The sequence below is a fragment of the Seriola lalandi genome, unplaced genomic scaffold, assembly GCF_002814215.2.
Source record: "Seriola lalandi dorsalis isolate HSWRI2012SDOR001 ecotype SW California unplaced genomic scaffold, Sedor1 jcf7180002054901, whole genome shotgun sequence".
NCBI classification, from domain to species: Eukaryota; Metazoa; Chordata; class Actinopteri; order Carangiformes; family Carangidae; genus Seriola; species Seriola lalandi.
Genome location: NW_019525453.1, coordinates 6,858,540 through 6,883,849, shown reverse-complemented (window position 1 = coordinate 6,883,849; position 25,310 = coordinate 6,858,540). Strand labels below are relative to the sequence as shown.

General features: G+C 39.2%; 1 protein-coding gene across 2 annotated transcripts in view; it reads right to left on the bottom strand.

Annotated features, from left to right (window-relative positions):
- fam184ab (family with sequence similarity 184 member Ab) overlaps positions 1-24,595 on the bottom strand; it is a 139,902-nt gene extending 115,307 nt beyond the window's left edge. Inside the window, exon 1 of one of the 2 annotated variants that reach the window (XM_023430209.2) lies at positions 23,871-24,595. In XM_023430209.2, the coding sequence (XP_023285977.1) occupies positions 23,871-24,032 (162 nt within the window). In that variant the 5' untranslated portion in view covers positions 24,033-24,595. The remainder of the gene's footprint in view (positions 1-23,870) is intronic. The other variant, XM_023430211.2, reaches the window with a different exon arrangement.
- Between the last annotated feature and the right edge of the window lie 715 nt (positions 24,596-25,310).

Below are 25,310 nucleotides of genomic sequence, written 5' to 3'. Positions count from 1 at the left end.
CATCAGCAACAACCTCCAGAGGGCAGGAGTGAAGGAATCAGAATCTACTGTTCGCAGAAGACTTCATGAACAAAAGAACAGAGGCTAAACTAGAAGATGCAAACCACTCATTAGCAAGAAGAATAAGAAGGCCAGGCTGGAATTTTCTCAAAAAAGTACAGAGACGAACCTCAAAAATGTTTGTTTTATGGACTGATGAGGTAAAGATTAACCTTTACCAAAGTGATGGAAAGGCTGTTGGAGAAGTTTGGAGAAAGAAAGGATCTGCTCATGATCCCAAACATACAAGCTCATCTGTGAAACACGGTGGAGGTAATGTCATGGCTTGGGCTTGCATGGCTTCTTCTGGAACGGGCTCATTAATCTTCATTGATGATGTAACACATGATGGCAGCAGCAAAATGAACTCAGAAGTCTACAGAAGCATTTTGTCTGCCAATTTAAAGAAAGATGCTACCAAACTGATTGAGAGATCATTCATCATGCAGCAAGATAATGACCCAAAACACACAACAAAGGAGTTCATCAGGGGCAAGAAGTGGAAGGTTTTAGACTGGCCAAGTCAATCTCCAGACTTAAACCCTATAGAGCATTTTACCTGCTAAAGAAGAGACTAAAGGGAGTAACCCCCCAAAATAAACAACAACTGAAAGAGGCTGCGGTGAAAGCCCGGAAAAGCATCACAAAAGAAGAATGCAAAAGTTTGGTGATGTCAGTGGGTCACAGGCTTGATGCAGTTATTGCATGCAAAGGATTTGCAAACAAATATTAAGTCTTATACACTTTAATCTATTTTAAGTCTATCTGTTCCAATACTTTTGCTCACCTAAAAATTTGGTGTTCCTTTACAAATAATGTTATCTTCTAAGTTGTGTATCAGATCCAGATGTAAATACCTGGAAATAAAAGCTGAAATGTTGATCTCTTGTCTCATATTCATCTTTTGATGTCAAACCCAAATGTTTTCAGTCTACAGCAAAAATAAAGGAATTGGCCTCACTGTTCCAATACTTTTGGAGGGGAGTGTACATGTACCAAATGAACAATGTGGTGCTTCACAGACGCCTCGGCCTACAAATCATTTTCACCACAGGTTAAGGAACATGCTTGTTTGGTACAAGACCCAACAAAAACCACATCATCATAATTTCTTTTTTTTCAGTGAAAATGAAATGCAAAAAGGACCAATCTCCAACTGAAATAGTGATCCATATCGCAATCTGCCAAAACAATCGCAATATGATATCTTTTACATAACATTCAGTTCCAGTTATAGCCAATAAGAGATGAGCAAAAGGGAGGCAAAAAATAAATAAATAAAATAGAGCTGCAACTTCTCCAAGTTCCATGTCAGCTCTGCTTGTGTGTTGTGGCAGCTGGAGAGGTGGTGTAGGTGTTTTTAGGTTTTTTCATGGCATTAGAAATCAAGTAGTGTCTACTCCCTCAAGCAACTAGTCATGAGGTGTGGAGAAAGTTGGGCTGTATAGGCTGGAAGGAAGTGAAGTCTACAGCAATCTACTCTGTCCTAACACTACTGCAGCTGAAGTTTCCACAGGTGCCTGCTGAAGGTTGAAATATATTTAGAAGCGAGTGGGTAGAACTGTAATTACACACTGCATAGACAGGTGGGGGGGGGGGTTAAATACTAAAACTCTCTTTCACACACATACACACACAAACACACATGCGCCTGATTGGCAAGGCTTATCGCAACGGTTGCCATGGTAACTAGGCACAGCTGCCTCTATAAAAAGGGAGGAGGTTGAAAAAGGTGATGGAGAGAGTGAGTGGGGAGGGGGGGAGGGGAAAAGGAAAGGGGGGCACAAGTGAACAAATGACAGAAAAAAAAAAAAAAAAAAGACAGAGTGAGATAAGTGGCAGAACATATTCTAATTCAAACCCTGTAATTTTGCCTGAGCTGGTGACGCACGCACTAAAAGCAGTGATTGAGTTATGGGAGCGAGGTGGGCAGGTTGGCATTCAGGTGCTATCTAACTAGCTGCGGGAACACAACTCACTGTAGACGGATAATGACTGATCTGATGGGAGTGATTATGACCAATTACGTCCCAAACTGATTAAAAATAATTGTACAGAAAACTTCTGTCCGTCTTGGCTGGACGGCTGTCACAGAGAGGTGAGACTTCAGGTAAAAAATAAACAACATATTCGTCATCATTTGCATTGTCTGCTGTCTTTAAAACGCTAATGGTATAAGCTTGAGATGAAGCTGTCATTTTCTTAAACATTATGTACTAACTCACACTCTCACAGTCTGTACATGCATAAATAAATACACCCAGTTTGCATCAGACTTGTTTCCTTGCTTATGCACTGTTAAAGCTCAGTCTGTGTGAGATAAGGTGCATATACAAAGCCCTCAGCCCACCCCCATTATGGTCCATTAATGGACATGGATGCATCAACACAGCCCTGATTATCGACATTCAGCTAAAGCAGTTTTGCTGTACGGCTTGTGAGTGGCTCAGGACATACGGTTAGACCGTGGTTTAGACATATAAAGCAGAATCTCATGTATGGTTGAGGAAGCACTGTGCAGTAATGGACAAAAAGAACAGTCAAAGGTCGAAGGTTAGCTCTCTTCCACTGCCATTCATCTGCAATATATACATTTACATTAAATATCTCATAGTCCGGTCTGCTAAGAACTTTTGAGTGATCTTAGTATCTCTTAAATAGTTTTGATGGAACTTAATGTTTGTAGAAAAATTAGATAATCCCACCGGAAATTTGGTGAAAAAGTCTGATTTGCTGTGAGCTAATTCCCTCTAATTGTCCCTTGGCAGGATTCACTGAAGGTACTTTTAGACAGTTTGCAGTTGCTTCTGCTGCAGTATCCATTTCAACAACCATTTCAATGTAAACATGATAGCAGCTGGGCCGCCGCGATCAGCAGCAGCTAAATAAACATGCATGGTGCTATCGCTCTCTTCACCGCCGCTGTCTGAGTATACAGACCCATCTAGGTTGAAGGTGGAAGTAAACAAGCCACCAATTGACGTCCCATCCCACCGTGATGGGACGTCAATTGTAAATCCACGTACAGTATATAACTGTGATACATGTGTAGGATTTCACTTTTTAAATGAAGATCCTGGAGATCCTGTCACATGGTTACAATATCAAATGCCATTAAAACAAAGGTTACAATCTACAAAACTTCCACATTCATACAGATGACCTCTCTCTGCTGGAGGGGGAGATGAACCATGATTAACCCAAACATCTCTGCTGTCTCCGTCGGTGTAAATGAGCCACTGCAGTGATGGCCACAGCACTTAAATCTGCCACCAGATTCATCTACAGAATATGATTAACTTTTTTCCACTTGCTGCCTCATCTCACTGTGTGACCTTGGCACCCAAATAAATCACACAGAGGAAAACAATGCAGGAGCTAATTATACTGGTATCTGCATTCCCTGAATTATACCCCTCCAGCTGTGAAGAAAACGCCATGATCTTCAAAGTTTGATGATCCAGTTTGAGCCAGAAAACAATTTTTCTGATATTTGTTCTTTAATCTTGCTATATTAAGTGTCATATTGCTAACCATTTTATTTTTCAAGCAACAACTGGCCCTTCTTGGTTACTCGATGACAATAGAGAAGCTGGATAAGAACAACCTGTGGTGTACGATACAGGTTGCTGTTAGGATTGAATGTAGCTTGTAGTCGTGAGGGAGGATTTTAGCCCCAATCACACACAGTGGTAACTGCTCACTGTCTGGAATCGCATTATCTGTAAATGTTCAGGCTGTTGGTCAAATTCTAAATTTACAGTCTATACTTGGTGAGACATCATTGATGTATTGCTGCCCTATTGACCTGTCAGTAAACTAAAATAATAAATATAGATTGAGGGGGACACTAAGAGTGCTAACTGGATATTCACAAAGCAGTCTTCTGTAGTATTTTGGGTTGTTTGCTGTAATTGCAAAATTACTGACAAAGAGAAGGCAGTTTGGCAACTTTGTACCAACAAATCAAATCAAGTTTATTTATAAAGCATGTTTAAAACAACCAGAGTTGACCAAAGTGCTGTAAAATAAAATACAAAGAAACACTCAGGACATGTGTTTGAGTTTGTTGGAATGAATCACATGCCTTTTTGAATTTGCTTGAACTTGGCTTTTTGAAGAAGTGACAGACCTAACATCTAAATACTGCTACAGCTACCTTGAGGCTTTCACATGTTCTAGTGGCTAACAAACACATTGTACATTTGTTGTTAAATACTAAGAAAGTGATGGTTTCTTTGTCTTGGTTGAAATGAATTGTTGTGTAATGTAACCAATACAGTAGTAGAGACCAATAAATTACAGGTTAATTACAGATGCTAGCAGAATGGAAGCTAGTAGGGAAAGCTAGCAGGACTCTGATCAGGCTCTCTATACTCACTTCTTCATCTTCCACCCCAGCAGACGTTTACAATAATCACCCCTGTGGTGAATTATTGCACTTAATGAAGTTTTCCATACACATACTAGACAGGTCAAATCAGAGCTAAATTTAACAACAGTGCACTAGCCAAAACACTGATTATGTAAACAGTGTTAACAATACAAAGATCGTGTGAAAGCATAACATTCCACATATGTTAACAGGTAGGTGATAGATGTGTGTTTCATTGCGTTTTTCTGCCTCTGTTGCTGCGGCTGTTCAGAATCAGGTCAGATGAGTCACCAGCAGCACAGGCCCAAAGCTACAATCTCTCACTCTCTAATCCACTCTCAGCCTGATGTGATAATGTGATCTCATTCAGCTTGCTCTTCTGTTGATGGCTAATGTCTCACAGTTTTGTGTGTTTGTCTACTGGTGCATGGTCATTTGTTTGAGTTAGGGGTTTGACTGATTCAGGGTTTTTCGAAGGTTGTCTTCACTGTGGGATTGAAGCTTCTGTTACCCAATGTTCAGTGTGACTAACCTCAACGGTTTTCTGGCCAAAAGCAGGAAGAGCATTTACATCAGAGGTCCAAGTCTGTTATGAACAGAAACAAGAACTGTTTGGTCAAAATTAATTCATTAATTTAAATTTTGGTTCTGGTGCAGATACATTTCAGTTGAGTGTGGTCTCTTTTATTAGTCTTGTGTAGTGTTGTTAATCTTTCCATGTTTTCTATGAAACTAGAGAAAATCAATACTGAAAATAATTGTTTATTGAATCCCTACAGTGGAGTTGCTCAAAGCAGTGAAACTTTTGAAAAAATGTTCATTGATTCTTTACATCTATTACATTGCGTTTAATGAGCAGAAGTCTCAGTGGCAGAGACCTCCAAACAGGAGCAAGATAATGCCAGAGGTTATGATTGTAAAGTTTTGTTTGTTGCAAATTGGAGAACAAAAAAGACACTTCAAACAGAATCCAGCCTAAACCACTTAATATATTCAGAGTGGCTATTCACTTTGATAGCATGGGGAATTTCAGTGCTCTGAAAGCTTTTAAGACATTACGAGAAAACACTAGATTTTGGTGTCAGTTGTTCAGAATCAAGAAGGTTGATACTGGACGATTCCACAAAAGCCCAGATTGCATTAAATGACAATCTGTTTTAATGTTCACTGTGGTATGGTTTCCCTTACACTTATGGAAAGATCATTGTTATGGTTAAAAAAAGACAAACGTTGATAAAAGGTCTGTAATGGGACGCGAGCTGTGGTCTTTCACATGAAGGTTGGACCTGACCTTGCTACTTAAAAGGAACACTTCTTCCTGCTTTTTCGCTGAACATTAACATTAGATACAAATTGTGAAGAGCAGCCAATTATGAATGTAATTCCTAGAGACATTGGCCTATGTTTTCAAAGCCAGTTTCTCCACCCACAGTAATTTACTAAAGTATACTAAAACGCGATGATCTCATTTCATTCTGGGCTCGATCCTCACACTCTCCAGGTCCTCACCTCCTACAATGTAATATTTAGATTTCAGATGAATAATAACATCGTCTGTTGCTGGCAAAACATCCAGTGACACTCACTGTGAATGACTCTTTGTTCTTGTTTTTCTTTCTTTCTTTTTTGTGTGTGTGTTACCGTGTGTATGTGTATGTGTATGTGTATGTGCATGTCCAGGTGGTGGCCGGTTTGTCCAGTCGACCGTCTCTCTCCAGCTGTCTCCCTCACTGCACGGGCTAACCCTGACTGACACCGACCCTGCCCAGAGGCTAAACACAACACAGCAGTTTCAAATATATACAACCCCATACACACATACACACTCACACAAACGCACAGACACACACCCCACAACAGACACACAATGCTTGGTTGTGGCAACGACAGCTTGATCTAATCTGACCTCAGCCTCGGATGCCTGGTTTTAGGTATTTGTGCGTGTGGATATGTGTCCACAGCTGTTGAATGATGAGGCCTACTCCATCACCTGCTTGCCAGTCAGCCTCCTGTGAAATAGAGGATGACTGTCCCCTGAAACCAGACATGCAGACACACACACACACACACACACAAGCGCGCACACATACACACAGACACAAATGTCTGGATTGTGCTCCTTACTCATGCCCCAGTGTCTCTTGTCTGTATCCTGTCTTAATCTTTCTCTCTCTGTCTCTCTCTCTTCTTTTTCTAAAAGTCGTCTGCAGTCGTCTTGCAGATTTCGACAAGTACATGTGGTACAGGCAATATGCAAGTCCTATATCAACTTTTTACCACGATTTGAATAATCATATTCACTGTTGCTAATCAATGCTTATTAAAGCAGAATACACATTATCATAAATACACAGAACAATATGAATGCCTCTTCTCTTTGTGTGTTTTCTTTGTGGGTGTTTCAGCATCCCATGATCAAAAAATCTGGAGGCAAGAATTTTAGAAATATTTCTGCGACAGACGATAGTATAAAGTGAAAACATTATTGGCTATTGACATGTATTTTTATTCCTATTTGCTGTACAGACTTTGTTCTGTGAAATGCTTGAAGGATTTAAATCAAGCCATTCATCAACTTTGTTAACTTCCAGTGAACATCACAGGATTGTATCTGTTAAATGCAGCTGAGCAAACATGTTTGCAAGCTGACTGTTGCAATATCATAATGAAGTATCTGAAATTCTCTGGGATGAGTTTGCTGCATTGGCTGGTGGTTATTTATCCACTATTTCTAAAGTAGTTTCCAATACATCACAATATACATCAACTTCGTACACAACATAAAACATAAAATCAAGACCACTATACAGTATCAAAACTGACATTATCTAAGAGATGTTGTCATTGGTATTAATGAAACAGAAAAAGTTTTGTTCCTTCATTTGTTTTATAGTTGATTTGACTTCATCGTGTGTTATGTTGGCAGTCATTGTGCTAGATGGTTAAGTAACTTGGGGTTAGGTGATATGTTAAAATTTTCCAACCAGCCACCATCAGTCCAACAGCTGGCAATTGCTGATAAATTCACGCAGGTGTGTGTATTCTGTTAAATGTGCCTTCACCTTATCTTCTGTTATCCAGGCACTTGATGTGAGAATCTAATTTTACTGAGATCTTTGATAGGCAATAAGCTGTAAAGACAGGCTGAACAGCTGCCCAACACTATATGAAAACAGAGTGATGGTGTCAGATGAAGGATGCCTCTGCTTGCAGCTTCCAAATTAACAAATTGGTGAGGATCTCAAATGATATTAAATCATTAGGGTGCACAACATGCAGTTTTATGTCCCAAAAATATTTAGCACCAATCGATGATAGCAAATTCTAAAGACATCTTAATTGTCAACTAGTCACTGCCTTGTTTTGTGAAAGACAGAAATCAGTGCGAGAAGAACGCGCCCAACTCCAACCGCCAGCTCCCATTAGTGCACGCTTTGAACTACAGGTTAATTATATAGCAGACTGAATCCTCAAGGAGGCAGACCATTAACTTAGCAAAATAAAAGACACAAACATTATCCCAAAAAAATCACTTGCCGACAGCCAATATATCATCCGATCTCTACTATGGAGTATAGAGGTCAGCACCACCATAGACCATAGAAATAAAAAATAAAAAAAACCTCTGAATGATCTGGCGCTCTATGTGATCAGTCCCACACTGTGTCTCACTTACAGCCTTCTGCTTGTCCTTTGCCATCACCAGGTCTGCCACTGGAGCGTGGAAATTATTTAAGGTGTGATCACTTTCTGTTGAGTCATGCTGTAGATTACAGCTACAGGGCGAGAGGTCATTCTCTAAATCTATAGGGTCTACTGTCTGATATGTCTTACATTTAAATACCTGAATGATAAATCATAGCTTCAGTACTATAAATCTGACATGACTGGCTGCAGTCTGACAGAGGTGCTGGTTAAAGCCATCATCACAGGAAAGACTGTTACGAGCCTGCGTTGCACAAGATGTGATGTATGAATGGGACGATCATTATGGAGAGAGTGTTAAGAATAGCACAGCACTGGATCCCTCTGGGAGCTCGCTCTCTCACTCTGTTTTGCTCACCCTCTGTCACAGCACACTGAATTCCATTAGCAGTGGCATCAGTGTCTATAGCACTTGTAGCCTACAGCCTCTCTGTTTCTTGTGTGTGTGCGTGGGCATGTGTGTGCGTCTGTGTGCGTCTGTGTGATCTCATCATTTGTTGTATTTTAGACACGATGGAAATGAGTGAACCCTATTTAAATAGCACAGGAAGACGTCAAGCCGGAAAGAAAACTGGTCCACTTTGTACATGTGCTCGTAATCACTCCATCAAGACAAAGAAAAAAAAAAAAGAAACACTCATCGTTTGGCAGCAATATTAAGGCTTGGATGCCGTGCGTGCGTGCGTGCGTGCGTGCATTTAATAGGGTGATAGCAAAGACAAGGTCAGGATGTCATAGCTCACCTACAGAGCTGTCATATAAACAAGTACACAGATAAAAAAGCAAGGGAGAGCTGGAGGAAAGCAGCATGGCGCTGTTAACACGAGCCAGTCCAACATTCTACCAAAGTGGTAATAAGCTGTGAATCCACGGCTGACTGTCCACATATTGTGTTGACTGGAAAGCTTGCAGTACTAACACCAAGAGGGCTCGCGCAGGCTGTGCTCAGACTGGCAGGACAGATCTGAATTTGAGTAAATCAATGTTGAATTCAGACTGATTTTTATTAAGTTTGGACCAAAAAACAACAAAAAAAATCAACTTTGCCCCAACTCAGTTATGTTTTGAAATTCTACTGTGTCAAGTTTTTGTGATGCTCACTTCTTTTATAACAGATTTCCGGGGGGGGGGGGCTCAAGAAAAGTTGAATCAAGGGAAACTGGACTTGGTTGTAGATACTTGAAGACATTTTGCCTCTCATCCAAGAGGCTTCTTCAGGTCTGACTGACTGATGAGGTGCCCCTGGTATTTAGCTCTTTGATGAGAAGTATCTAAAACCAAGTCCAGTTGCCTTTGGTTCAACTTTTCTTGGATAACAACGGCCTTGATGGCTGAGAATCTTCACAGACAAAGCTATAATGGAAAACATTTTTCAGCATCCTATGGTTTTAAATGACCAATAGTTCTGATTGGCCAATGTGCTAAAACCATGTTTCCTGGTTCTAAGTGAAGGTTATTTCCATTATCTACAAATTACTGTCTGGATTACTCAATTAAGGGTGCTGTCTCTAAAATATCAGAAAATGGTGCTTATTAGAATTTCTTAAATCCTGTGGTAACATCTTCAATTTGCTTATTTTTCCTACAAAACTGTTCGAAACCCAGATATGTTTAATTCACTAATACATAGGACACAATTGAGAGGCTAGAGGTAGGTCAAGTTTGCCATTTTACTTGATGAATTACCTAAAGGATTGGCTGGCTATTATTAATTTCCTGTTGGTCAGTTGATGAAGAATACTTTTTTTTTTTTTAAAAAGAAAAAAAAAGTTCTGACTTTGCAACTTTGATTTCATTTACATACCGTACTTCATATTACAGTTTGTTTGTTTTTTAGATCAAAATCCATTCTCTACCAGAAAAAAACAATATAGCTGCAACTATATCATATATTCCTATTTCATTCATACCTGTCTTGTCTGTCCAGCTCTGACACCTCAGAAAAATCAACATGGGTGTAAAAACCTTTGAAATCAACCTATAAATTCAGAACCCTGTAAGTACGCACTGATCAACTAACCTTTGCAAAGAACAAGAGCCATTCCACTGTGATCCGTACTTGTCATTAAATTTAATTTTGACTTTACAGCTGCCATGAGCATACTGTGTAATAACCACTCCCAGCAACAATTTCAGCATGGAAAGAGAAATTAAAAAGTTATACTCAGCTACAGCTGTGTGATGCAGATAATTTGCTTTTGGATTTAACATTATTGAACATTCATCACTCTATAATTTCAGAGCTGTGTGAAGGTATTTATCTTTCATTTCTCAGGATCAGTGTCTGATTACACACGGACAACTTCTGACCTGTCATTTCTAAAAGACAAACTTGATATGCTATCTTTCAAACTGAGCATGATTTCACAAGCTATTAGTAGCATCATAGAAAGATCTGAGTATTTATCTATAGTGGCCAGGAAATGGCAATAATGATAATAAACTTTACTTATATTACACTAAGCGCTTTAAGGCCATGCCACCCTGAGCATGCCTGATCTCATCCAATCTCACAAAGAAATAATCTAAATAGAACTGATGCACAGATAAAGGAGAAAACCTGAACAAGTTCAAATGGTCCAATGAATGTAATATACTGAATGCACTTTTATTATGTACAAAAGATATTTAAGTAGGGGTGGGCGATATGACGATATTAGATCGTGAAGGATTACAACGTGAAGACGATCTTTAAAACTGCAGAGATCGTGGGATAGTATAGGGCACATTCTATAAATTGCAGTTCTATGCTAATGCACCGACGCACCAGACGTATTGACGTCGTCAACCTGACCGACCAATCATAGCGAATTACGAGCAGTGATGCGCTTTCCTACCCGCCTCCTTGTTTTTGTGTGTAGCGGTAGCACATGGAGAGCGGTGGCTGAAAGCCAAACGGAGTTGGTCGCTAAAAAAAATTCCACCTCCATTATATGGAATTGGTTTGGATTTTCCGCAACTGATCAAGCGCAAGCAAATGTAATTTGCAAAGTTTGCACAGAAACCGTTCGCACGTCGGGTGGTAACACGACGAACCTGTTTAATCACCTGAAGAGGAAGCAGCCCAAGCAGTATGCTGAGAGCCAAACAGCTAACAGATAATTCAGGTTATACACATTGCAGTTTGATATTTTTTGTTCAAAACTGTTGCACTAAAAGAGATAACCACAGTCACTTTAGTTTGGATTTTTGCGTTTCAATAAGCTATTTAGTGTTTTGATAAATAAATCCTGTTTAAATGACTGTCAGTAATGTCTTTGATTGATATTTTTCTTTCTGTTACTACTTTTGCAAGAGTGCACTTTATTAGAATGTTGTTGTTGTTTACCTTAAATTTTACGTTGTTTGCACATGCAGGCAAAACTGCGACTATTTGAAATAAAATCTGTTAAGAAAGGTGCTTTGGTCTAAATTGTCTTTTTTTTTGTTTTTCCAATTTAAGATCGTGATAAAATCGAAATCGTGATTTTATTTTTTAAAAATCGTGATATGATATTTTTGCCATATCGCCCACCCCTATATTTAAGTATATTGAATCTTGTTCTATCAATGCTGTTTTCAATTCCTCTTTTTTTCTTGGGTTCATAATTGCGTTTTTTGTCACAAGTCACAAGTTTTTGGCACAATCTCTTTCCCAAGCCTTTCATATGCGGCCAAATACAGACAGAAAAAAAACAAACAAATATAACATAAAAACAAATATTTAGATTGGACAAAATAATATGAAATCCCTTAATCAACCAAAAGCCTGAACATTCTATAATTTAGTTGCTCTAACAGACAACATCTCAATGATGAAAAATAAAAAGAATCCAGAATCCAACTATGACATGTCAGTCAGTAAGGAAGGTCACTGTCCTTGATTGGAGACTGCTGCATGAACCAGTGGCGGGCCGTGCATTTCGTACCCTAGGCCTTCAGTGATGTCCTACTTAGTCCGGCTTCAATAAATACCTCTCATAATACCATCATTTATGACACCACGGCTGGAGAAATAGTATACAGAAACACACTTACGCACTACTGGGCATTGCATCACCTCAATTGTGTACAAATCGGGCTATTTTCCGGCGCATTTAAAAATCAATAAACCCGCATCAGCAATTGAAATATTTCTCTACGTGGTACTGTCAAAACTTAAAAATAAAAGGGTATTTAAAATTATCTGTCCAAAAAGTTTTAAGAAGTCCACAAAGTATAGGCAAGCTTTAATAAGATTGTACACTAAATTGCAAAATCGCAGTTTAATATCAGAATTCCCAGCAGAACAATTTGCAGCGCCTATCGGAAGCCGTAAACCAGGGGTATCGCTCATAGTTGCTTGATTGGAAGTGGCGGACAAACCCTTTCCCCGCCTGGGACAGGTTAGCTAGCTCGGGGATTGGCCGACCTCGTCTCACGAGATCTAGCTTCTCTTGAAAGGTCCGTCTTGAAAATGGCCTTGCAAGTATATCTGGCTCCTGGCGTCTTTAGCATCCCAGCTAGCAGCTCTGTGCAGCCTAAGCTTTTAACTTTTAGTAAAGTTTCCTCCAGATGTTATAAAATGTTATGTTATCTATGTCTCTGCATAAATGCAGTTGGAAAATGCTTTCAATGTCCAAAACCTTGTACTTCTTCTTCTGGACATCAGTATAATCAATGGATGGTATAGCTGGCTGCAACTGCATCACTGATTGGGGTATAAAAGTGTATGTTTGTGCTTTGAGAGCAGTGAAGCAGCTGAATTTTCTCCCCTGTGTGATTCAGTTTTTTTGGTTTGTCAGCTGCTCTGGGCAGAGAGGTGCCCATATCAACAATAGAATTTAATTTGGACAAATAGGGTGAATCTACAGCTCCCTGGTCACTGGAGCAGGGATGCTTTGCTCTGTTACAGCCCTACTTTTTGATTAGACTGATTAGACAGCGAGATTCTTGCCTGGGGCTGCTCAATTATATGTAAATGGGCTAAACTTCAAAGTTGAATCTACCTTTAAAAAAAAGAAAGAAAAGAAAAGACTAAGTAATGGGCAAGCATATTCCTTTTGAGAGCCACTACGGTAGCTGTGTTGGCCTCATAACTGTTAAAAATGATGACTTGCATTTATGTTTAATATTTTACAGTACACCTAGCCAGACTGGACTGTCTCTAAAACGCAACCTCCACTATAAAGTGTAAAAAAAAAAAAAAAAAAAAAAAAAAATCAAATGACAAGGACCAAAAATGAATTAGGCACAAAGAGGCAAAGAGTAGCAAGGTCGGCATTTGTGGAGAATGAGCCTTATTGATTGGACATAAACCACCACTCAGAAAACTGATTGGTTTAAAAAGGAGCAATGCTGAGTCATGGGGTTGTCAAGCAGTCAACCACTCAGGGTAAATACAGGTCAGAGGGCTGTGTGGTTAAATAGATATGTGGGGTAATCGTCTGCAATACCCCACTGAGTTATAACAAGCCCTTTTGAAGATTTGTTCTTATTTATTTTCTAACAGATTGAGTTCTTATCAGTGTTTCTTCCTTTTCTACCATCATTTCTGTGATGGAGTCAGTTTGGGGTCAGGGATTTTCCATATACTTTGTGATTTCAAAGTAAAAGAAAAGCCTTAAATGTTGATTGTATTACATTGACATGGAAGGTGGGAATGGAAATATTTTTATATCTTAAAATATACTTTCCACAAACTGCTGGCTTCCACAGACACATGGCTTGACTAATGAATTGCAAAAACTATTGTGTCTCCATGGCAACAGTAGATAAAGCGGAGAGGGTATGACTCTTCTATTCCCATTTTTTCACTTGTCATTTGCTCACTTCCAAAATCTAAATATTTCAAAATTTCTCAGCCACACATAATATATTCAATTTACGATAAACTTCCTTTACAAATATTATGTAAGTGCCAAGTTAGTGTATTATTACTTCCTTTGTACTCTTACTGTTTGCTCTTTTAATGGCCCAAATATCCCCTTAGGGATTGGTTTCATCTTATCTTAATAGGAAGACAGACCGAGGGCTGGGTGAAGTCACAGCCAGCTCCGTTGTTGTTTGAATGTCCTTTAGCTAGAGGGAAGGACAGACAGATAAACAGAAGCATGGAGAGAGGACGTGAAGGAGAGGAGAGTAAACAGGCCTGCCAATTTTAGAAAGAGCCAAGATGGGCACAGTCTTCAGGAAAATGAAGAAAAACAGAAAGGGTAAGTAAAAAACTGAAAGAGGTAAAGAAAGAAAGGCTAATTTCATTCATTCATCATCAACCTATTTTGTTAATACATATTCCGAATTATAGTTTGATATGGATATGATAATAAATTATCACATGGGGTTCTTTAAATTATTGTCAAAAAAGTTTCACGATATGCAGACGATTCCTTTTTCTACATATCTGAACAAACCTTATTTATAAGTAGCGTCTTGTACAGCATCCAATACATCAAAGAATAAGTATACCTCTACAACACACATACACATGTACAATGATGACTGCTATATCCAAAATGCGATTACAACCTGTCTGCCATATATGGTAAAGGTCTTAAAATTTAAATTATAGTCAGTCTAATTTGGTAGAGTTCCATTCTATTGAAGCAGGTCTCAAGCCTGTGTGTCAATATGTCTCATAATCAAGTGAATCAAGTGGTGCATCATAATGATTACATGAAAAGGTGTGTTTGTTTTTTGGCGTGAGACAGAGTGTGAATTGTGAAGTGAAGGGTCAGTGTGTTGCTATTCATTTCTGCTGTGCTACTCATTAATTTGTCCCACTTAATGCGAGTCTATTCTGGTCGCTAACGTTTTGGATTGGATCAGTTATCCTTGGGTTGATTTTGGTGCCGTCTGTCCACAGGTCTCGTTCAGATTCTCTTTTCAGATTTATTTATCAAAACTTCCACTGCTTTATTAATTATTGGAGGGTACTGCAACTCAGCAAAACAATAAATGTGCTAGCTAAGTAAAACATTTTCAAAAAGAGCTACACTGTCCAATATCTCAAACTGTTTTTATAATCTAAATAATAGGCCATGAACTCATTACAGTTTCTCAGAATTCAATAGATTTGAGAGGTCAAATGTTAAGAAAGATTTTAACAGTTAACAGTTGGAAGTAGTGAATGAAATCAGTAAACCCTGCTGATGAATGACAGCATTCCACCTTTGTCAGCAGATGCCTAATGTGGAAGCCACAGCCTGCAGCTACAGCTGTTCCTCCGAGTCTTAAAAACCCATTTGAATGATACTCTTGATAATGAAAAGAGGGTTACCAGCGAGTGTTAGGTCTTTGTCTGTCTCTCCCATCAGGAAAGAGAAATATAACCCAGTGAGTAAAGACAGGTCCCTGGTGGCCATGCAGACTCACACTGCTGCCAAGAAAAGAAGAGAAAGTCGAAGCAGACGAGAGCCTCTAAAATCCAGATGCTTACTCGCTACTGACAATGTCTGCCAAAAAGCTCCCTTTTCCTGTTAAATGTGTGGGCTGGTGTCAAGAAGGGAGGTCTACACTTTATAGTTTCTTTCAGGTTAAATTGGTTTTAAAGGCTGATTCCGATACTTACCTATCTAAGATATTGACAGTTAATATTTGTATACTGTACAGTATTTATAAATCAATATGGGGCCATTTTATGGAAAAACAACTAATTTTTTAATACCCTCTGCTATATTTATCTGTAGACTACATAAAGGTTCAAGGAACATTCAGGGACGTACCTTGGCTGTATAAACAGGAACAGAGGATAGCAGAACATAGTTTGATGTAAAATGAAATGGGCGAGGAGAAGGGAAACCTGGCCCACACTTGTCATTAATGATGGATTGTATATGGATTTTTCAGCAAAGCAAATGCACCCACATTCAAATTTATGCAACTTCCCTTTCCACATTAAGGCTGTTATGTATACAAGTGCCTACCTCCGATTCTCTCCCTATTTTCTGTGTTTTGCTAATTTCAGAATGTGGTAGCTTTTAGCTTAGACAATGTCTTGCATTCTGTGTTGTGTGACACAGTAAGTGAATAACAGCTAGGAAGCAGCAATTTTGAAACCTGCAGGACTGAGAGTTTGGCACTAAATTAAAGGAAGTTTTGCAGATAAATATGTGTCACAACATGCCAGCAAGTTGAGAGTAAATAATTAACAAGACTATGTCAAAATCTAGCATATGGCTGGACTGCGTTGTCGGCTATTTGCATTCTACCTAGTTTCAGCCAGTTTCAGCCATTCATCTGTTTACTTCTCTCCTACTCTCTGCTCACATATACAGTATTCTAATAGAGTCGAATTACAAGCCATTCTCATTTACATATTTTTCTTTTTCTGTTGTCAGAAAATGGAACAAGTATGAAATGGTGACTGAAATACTTGCAAGCCATTTCCAAGCTGCTGATTTTATAGCCATGACATTGTCTGACAAAATCACCACACACATCAGTAAAGACACAGCTGTAATGTGATTTCAGCTTGTAAAAACAAACTTAGTAAAATATCTAAAAATAAATTTTTATTGTAAAATGATCACGCATTGAAAAAGTTAGAAGCTCATTCTCGTCACCGGATTTGTAGTTTTTGCTTTTCAGTCACTGAAAGTGTCTGAAAAGGTGGTAAATCTAGCAACAAAGGCACTAAGTCAGCAACACTGCAAGTTCGTGCCAAATCATTCTGAAAGAGCAACAACCAGGAACGTCAGCTCGGGAACCAATGGTGTAACTTTATCACTCACTCAGTCAGCAACATTTGCATTTGTTAGAATGGTTAACATATTGTACAGTACCGACATTATTTTTTAGCTCAAAATCAAATATATTGATGACTAATGAAATTGTTTGTCGTTTCTATTCCAACACATAGTTATGTTGTACATCTACAAACACTATCTGCTCTGCACAGCTGCTGTTGGCCACAAGCTGCTTCCTTTCAATACGGCCATCAGAAGGACTGTTACATCACCTGAAAGCCCTCACTGTTAAACAATCCCGTGCAGACTGAGGCTTGTTTCAGGCAATTTGTGGTAAAGCAATGATGGGCTACGTACTGCTGGGCTGGCCCACCATTACTGGCTCGTAGTCCCTGATGGAAATATCTCTGGCTCTGTTTCTTGATAAATCTTTGCTTTAGCTTTGAACAAGCTAAAACCTCACAGGCGCAGACAGATTCTTCCTCCTCTGCTGGACAACCATGAACACAGAGAGCTGGGTAATAACAAAGAATAGAGAAAGATGAGACAGGAGCAGACAGGTGTAAAACACCTGAGGGTTCCTTCTGGAGGGAAAACTGATGACAAGATCAGCTTCTTCCTCTCACTCGCTCTCTTTGTCTGATCCTGTGTAAACCTGCTCTTTTACTCCTCTTTCTAATGAGCAGAGGGGCCATGAAGGGAACTCTATTAAGATATCAACACTAATATTTTTGATTGAATTCAACTGATACAAAAAGCTCATTAAAGGAGCACATCAAAAACAGCAAGGTTGTTGAGTTAAAAACCAGCAATGCCATACACAGTGTAATGGATCTGATGAAAGCGCTGGAAAGCTAGTATTATTAGGTTTGGATTAAAGCCACTAGTATTCAATATCTTGTGAAACAATAAATGGAATTTCAAGCCCTAAAAATTCCAAAACCCCTCATTAACATTAGTCATTCAGTGAATGAGTGAAGCAGGTTTCATTGCAGCTTTTACAGTCTGTTGACTACAGTCTGACCACCACACCGCACTGGAGTGAGCTCTCAGGTCAAACATCTCATAAACACCTATAATAAAAACACACTGGCTGTGTTTACAGAAAAAACAGCTCTTATGAGACATTACACGTAAACAACTGAATATCTGTCTCATATATCAGCGGTATATTACAGCCAATCATGCACTGGCATTGCTTTATGTCTCGCCTGTTGCTGCGACATGACTGACTGCAGCAACAGCCAATGAAAATGGGCCAGAGTAGTAGTAGGAACGTGGCTTCTGGCTGCCCAGAGGCAGAGGAAACATTCAAGGTCAAACATTAAGAATGACTCATCAAAACATCCTCCATACACACCTTGGAAATCTATGAGCCCCTGTGTATGTGAGTGTGTGTGTGTGTCAACAGGCATGTTGGCAGTATTTTATTTGTAGTGGATAGTGCTTCAGGCCAATATGCCCCTCTCTCTCGCCCTATCTTTCTTCCTGCCTCTGTGTGTGTGTGTGTGTGTGTGTGTGTGTGTGTGTGTGTGTGTGTGTGTGTGTGAGAGAGAGCGTGTGTGAGCATATGTGAGTGTGTGGGCGTATCTTAATGAAATCTGACAGAGAATTGTGACAATCAGTGAAGGAGCATCCTGCAGAGGTTAATAAGCTGTACTCCTCACAGCAGCAGGCCAGCGCACACACACACACACACACACACACACACACACACACACACACACACACACACACCAATCTCCTGTGCGTTTTCATTCACCTAAAATTATATTTAGAGATTACAAAAGTCTAAATTCAGGGCCTGTTTCTTTAGCACGCGGGGAAATCTTTCCAGTTTGTCACCTCCAGAAAAGACTCTCAGGACCAAAGCAGTGACATCGCTCGTCCTCAAACATCCTGTTTTCTCTGATAAACAAGAGCTTATAATAAGATGTCACTCAGCTTGTTTTGTCATCTGTCCTACCCTGCATCATTTCCACCACTCAGTTTCTCTAATCTTTTTTAAAATGAAATACAGTGGGGTCCAAGAGTCGGAGACCTCTTGCTCATTCACGTGAAAGGGATAGTCTTAGGCTTTTGAACCCCACTGATGTGATGTGCAAATTCTCCAAGTCAAGTCAAGTCAAGTAACATCTCATAAGCTAATTTATAGTTTCCTCTGTGTCTTGGGAGCAGGTTTTCGTTCATTTAGAAGGATATTATCATGATTTTAATAACCTTTGTTGCCAATATTTAGACTAACAATATTCTAACAACAGTAGCAGGTGGAAAAGTTGTTGTAGCAGGGGTATTTTCACTCTGCCAAGAATAACAGATTTTTTGATACTCTAATATTTTTTTTCTTTGATAGTCCTGGCAGGGAATGTATGCATTTTGATCTGAAAATATACACATTCAATTGACAAATTTCCCAAATGAAAAATCTTAAATATTGGCACGAAACGCAACCACATCACAAATTGCGGCTTTGTTTTTGAATGAGCAGTATCAGACTTTAAAATCCCCATCAGTCCTTATACTCAATCCCCAAGTCCGGAGTCGTGTTGCTCTGACCATCTGCTCTCTAACCCTGCCCAGGCTACACAGATCACTGCACTACCACCCCTGGATTATGGCATCCACCCACACACACACACACACACACACACACACACACACACACACACACACACACACACACACACACATCTTGGCTTTCGTGTTGCTGCCAAGTGATGACAGTGTATTTGTGTACAAGTGGTTTTTCAGCAGTATTTTCAGCCAGTACAGTCACTTAAGGCAAAAGATTTGTACGGACATATTCTTCCACATTATCCTATATAAACTTACCACACTATTGTCTGTCAATATTTTCACATATTTCATTCATAAAGGATCATTGCTTTTCGGAACATTTGGGGATATAACAAAATTAGAGAACTGTTGATGATATTTAAGTCAGAACATGACTTAATACACAATCAGAGAATGACACCAAATGCTCTTATTGTGGTCTGGACCATGTTTTGAGTCTATATGTTATGGCTTGCAATACAAACCATGTAGTGGAGTCTACATAGTCATGATGAAACTGAAATTGTAAACTACAAAATCATATTTGTAATATTCAATAAAAAAACTCAATATCAGATGTGTACTGTATCTGTACACCCACATATTGGTAGAGGTGATTCTCTGTCAGCTGTATTATATCATAAGGAATTGAAAGAGCATAGATTTGGCAAAGCTTCAGAAATGTCGAACAGCTGGCAGGAAGATATCAGCAGAGAGATTTTGAGGTCATGCTTAAAAAATTGTTTTTCAGATTTTATTCTTCAACATTTCAACGCCACCATCTTCAAATGTTTATGTGCATGATCATGCTGTGATGCTGCAGCACTATAGAATATATGGCTTGCAAACAGTGCACACACACTCACACCCTACAGTATTTCACTATCTCTGTCTCTTTCAATCCCTTCGTCCAGAAATACATGGAGAGCTCAGAGGTCTATTTCTGACTCACTTCAACACTAAAGTCAGTCAGGCATTGCTGATGAAACACACACACACACACACACACACACACACAAAAACACACACACACACACACACACACACACACACCCACCCTAGGCTAGGTAATACATTTGTTATAAAGCATTCTCCTGACGATGCAAAATGACATGCTGCCCTCTCTGTTTCCCAGTGCTCTGACAACAACCAGAAACTTCAGCCCTGAGTCACTGCGGACAGGCTACAAAATCAGGCTTATTCCTTTATGAAAAATCCTCGGCCCATTTCTTACACTACATGCCATTGCCCTGAATTATAATTTATATAAAACTTGTTGCCATAGCAGCAAAACCCCTACACCGCCTTCTTTTTGACAGAGGCGCTACAATAAAGGCAAAATCATCAGAGAGTATAACTAACGTCCCAAAAAAAAAAAAAATCATGACAGTGAAATCCGCACAGAGCCTGAACTACATAAAGGGCTGGAAAGCAGCTTTGTGGGATTAAAAATTACTGCAAGAAGTCTTAAATAACAGTGGCAGCAAACAAGTCTTGCATCACAAATCATGAAATGCAACGCCACGGGAGAAATGCAATCAATGACTGACTTACTGACTATGGATGAATGTTGCTCTATTTGCAGGTAGAAGCATATATAGCTTCAAGGCTAGGCCACAGGTGAAGGGAACTGACAGCGCCGCTGCACATTGCTCTTTTGTACTGATGCATAACTAAAGAGTAACCTGATGAGTCTGATTATCATTAGTAGTCAGAAAATTCAACGAGTAAAAGAAAGGACAATCAAAACTGGAGCGGAGATGAGATGAAAAATTCAGATCACTCTCGAGTGATACTCAAACACAGCAAGGTGGAAATTAATCGGCCTGGGAAGTGTCAGAGAGGTTTCCATGTTGCTATACATTCCTGAACGCAGCTTTGACTCCACAGAGCTCAGCGGTCAGTGTGTGAGCAGATGGCCTGAGTGCTATCGGCCTCCTCCCACTGCTTTGTTGTGCCCTAATGCAACAAGGCACAGGAGATACAAGTCTCAGATGTGTCTCCTGTGCGGATGTGTAGGAATCATGTGACTTGACATATGAAAAATACAATTCACTATTGTTTTAGTTGGTAAATAGTAGTAGCAAACACTGTTTTATCTCAGCTTTCATCTGCTTATATTCTGATACCAACATCAATCAAATAACTGTATTGAATATTCAGTGAAACTATGTTTAATATTGTTGTGTTATTTTAAAAGAAGCCAATTAACTGAGCACTTTTCATAAGCATTGCCACTTTTTTGATTGCTTTTTTTTATGTTACACTTGAAGTGAAACACAGCCAAATGTATCACACACTATCACAAGCGGATTATGACGAAATGTACATAAAATAAAATCACAAACACAATCAAAAATGTGTGCAACGTCACGTCTTTCCATCCTGTTGCTCAGCAGTGATCTGGGATGTACTCATATAATTACTCAGCCCAGTTGCATTCAATGTTATTGAGTTTTAAATATCACTATGCACATGTAATCCTTGGCAGAGGTTTACTAAAGGCATTAGTGTCCTTTCCCTGGCCTATCCCTCAAAGCTGGCGAGGCACCTAACCTTAATGTTTCGTGCATTATTTTTCCAATAAAAATGTTTTTTGCCAACTTTTTGCATATTGTTTGGCATTCTTCTGTGGCCATTTGTTTTGTTTTTTTGCAGGTCAAAATATGCCTACAGATCAGTAGCTAAAACATGTACACACTTATATTATATTTCATCCTGTATCAAATACTGTTAAAACATAAATGTAAAATAGCTCACTTTTCATTCGGATTTTAGTCTAGACATCTACAGGCTGACATCTTTTGACATGCAAATCACATCACATATTGAATCCAGTACTGGTGAAAAAAATCAAAAAAGTAATAAGTAAAAAATACTTCTACATAGAAAGTTAAATACTATAATGTGTGTCATATTCATGGCAATTACTGTTAAATAAGTATACTGCATGTTATATTTAGTATTAACTAACAAGGTGAAAAGCCTTTTTTTTCATTTCAATGTGACTTAAAAGAGCTCACACTGCACTAGGGCTTGCATACACCTAGCCCAAGGCTGCTGAATTATGATTTCTTTTTTCCAGCCTCCACTTCCTAATCACGAAGAGATATACTGAGAGCACAAATCTTACAGTTAAGAGTCAGTAGCCAATGCTTGGACTGAGGTGTCAAAACCCTTCAGTTAGCGAGTAGGAGGCATCTCCAAAAGGCCACCTGGAAATAGTGAGGCACTGGGAGACCTCCAGCTTGATGATAATGACATACTGGAGCCACAAACATGCTTCAACCCCGAGTGAATGTTGTGGAGAGGTTGATGCTTTGTGTTAGAAGTTGGAACCCTGTAATTTTGCCAAGTGAGGGATGAAAGCATTGATCCTCAGGGCAAAAAAACATTTGAAATGCCCTTGAAACCCCACAGGTGCGGTCAGAGTAGTGATACAACATCCTATAGTCAGCTGAACAAAGCAAATAAAACGTTTAACTGAACTAATTCCTGTTAATAAGCTCCTAAATCTAATATATACTGTATTAACAAGACACACGTTTTCCTTAAAGTAAAGATTACATGCTGTATAAATGAATATTTAAGTGAAATGTGCATCAACAGACACAAAAAATTCATATTCAACACACACACACTCTGGTATAACAACAGGGGAATTGCAAGGCATGGAATAAAATATTCAAAATAAGCAAATAAGGAAAGGGAATTGTATGACTGTAAGAGGATATTCAAATGCACAATTATCCGTTATGCCTTATTTTCAATCTGTCTCATTTTCAAGTCAATAATAGGGGATCAAAGTTTGGAGGAAGTGTCTTACTTAGCTGCGTGATTATTTATAAGGCCCTGGACCAACATTAACATGGGCAGGTGAAACAAAATGCCTGCACAGTCTGTTTTGCTATCACTGATTAATGACTGATCTGATTAATGTCGTGGCTAATGACCCGTTATTGATGGATGCAGGATCCGAACAGACCGGGATCGCCTTCAGGAAGCCGATAACTCCCAAGCGTGCCGTTCTTTCTAGTAAGAACAGAAATTCATGCCAAACTTGGTAAAAGAATTCCACACTTTTAGATTTCTCCGTCTTTTACCTTCAATATATGCTTAAGTCACGGGTCTTAACGTATTTTTTAAAAAAGGGGGAAAGCTGCTTTTTATTTCGGCGTGTCATTCAAACACTGAGCAGCATGTATGTCAATTAAAATCCAACTTTAATAATGATTTCAAGTGTTATTCCTACTTCCCCCTTCACCAAATTACAGCTGTAGTGAGCAGTCAAATTAAAGAGTTATTTACCTTATCGGAGAAACTGCTGTTTTGAGTGTACTGGAAGTACGAGAAGATTCAAAAGATTTAGGAAAAAAATCGAAACTTTGATATACCTGTAAGGAACAAAATTACTTACTAAATAGGCTAAATTCCTAATGGAGTTTGGTGCCAAGCGCTCACACAAGAACGATAGGTATGGGGGTCTAACCCAGGGGTTGACACACTGTTCAGAGATAGTGAGAAATAGGCCTGAGAAAAACACCCCTTACCTTTGTTAGCTGTGCTATTTTCTTGCTCATCTTCAGGTGCAGGTCTTGGGTATATTCCATGGCGATGCCGGACTGAAAGGGCACGTTAGACGCCGAGGAAGAAGTAAATTTCCCCTGACCGGCAGGGCAGTAATACTGCTGCCAACCCGACCCAGTCGCCATCTTCACGATGATGCTTCAGATGCTTCAGAGAGATATGGGCTGTAATAATAAACTGGACGGTGCTACTGAGACGACCAGCGCGCGGTGGAGAGGAGTGGGACAGTGTCAGATTTTTTCCGAGACACAATAAAATTTATCAAAAATACGAAGCCTTTTTAGCCCGCAGACTGTTAAAAATTGATTTCATTTTGCTTGCTTCCGTTTAATAGTACAATTTTTTAAATTTTAAGCCCCACAAACGTCAGCTACTACCATCCTGTCCGTTCAAAATGTTGCCGTTTTCAGCGGTCCGAGGTGCGGGTCCTGTCTGCTGTCACCTGGCGCTGATGTGGAGCTAGTTTGCGGGCAGCTGGCTGGCTTGCTGGCTCCCGGTCGGTCACCTTGATACCGATATTTCTCAGCTGGAGCCGTTAAGAGTGATTTCTCCTCGGTGCATTCCGGCTACATTGACGGAGAGTGTGTAGAGATTGAAGGTATGTGTGTGTAAGGAAGAGTGTGTGAGTGTGTAGGACAGGCTCGGCGGTTGGTTGCTGCTCCTCTGTTGCCATGGATCACCTCAACAGTTTATGCTGCATTCACGTAGGATGGGAGCAGCGCTGCGTTCAGGTGCTGTCGGAAAAACAGAAATCAGCAAGGTGAGCACACATGAAAGCGTTGTGAGCACATGACGATGAAAGCGAGATGTGACGTTCAAAGGCTGGATGTTGTTTGATTTAAATCTATATCGCACTTTGATGAGATTAAATGGCATGTACCTAGTTGTTTGAGGTGCATACTTAAAACCTCGGGTCTCTTCAAAATAAAAGACTCAGACAAGCTGGCTTCATGAGGATTGGATAAAAGCAGTTAGACAAACCTATTATTAACAGTAAATTCAAGTCAATTAGCTTGGTCAAATCATCTTTAGTCTCATGACATTGACAATCTATCATATATCTTTTGGCTGTGGCAATATCTTTAACAAAATCAGACGTGAAATAAAACATAAGAGAATAAATACAAAAATATATGTACAATAATAATCAAATGCAATGAATAATCAAATAGAGCTGCAATGATTAGTCTGTAAATTGATTAGTCAACAAAGCAATTGAATCGGCAACTATTTTGATAATTGATTGATTCATTTTTTTTAATTTTTTGATAAAAGGAGCAATGTGAGGATGACGGTTTGGGCTCTGTGGAATTTTGTTGAGCATTTTTCACAATTTTTTGATATTTTATAGTCTAAGTTATTAACTGATTAACTAATCAAGAAAAATCTAAAATGAAAATAAG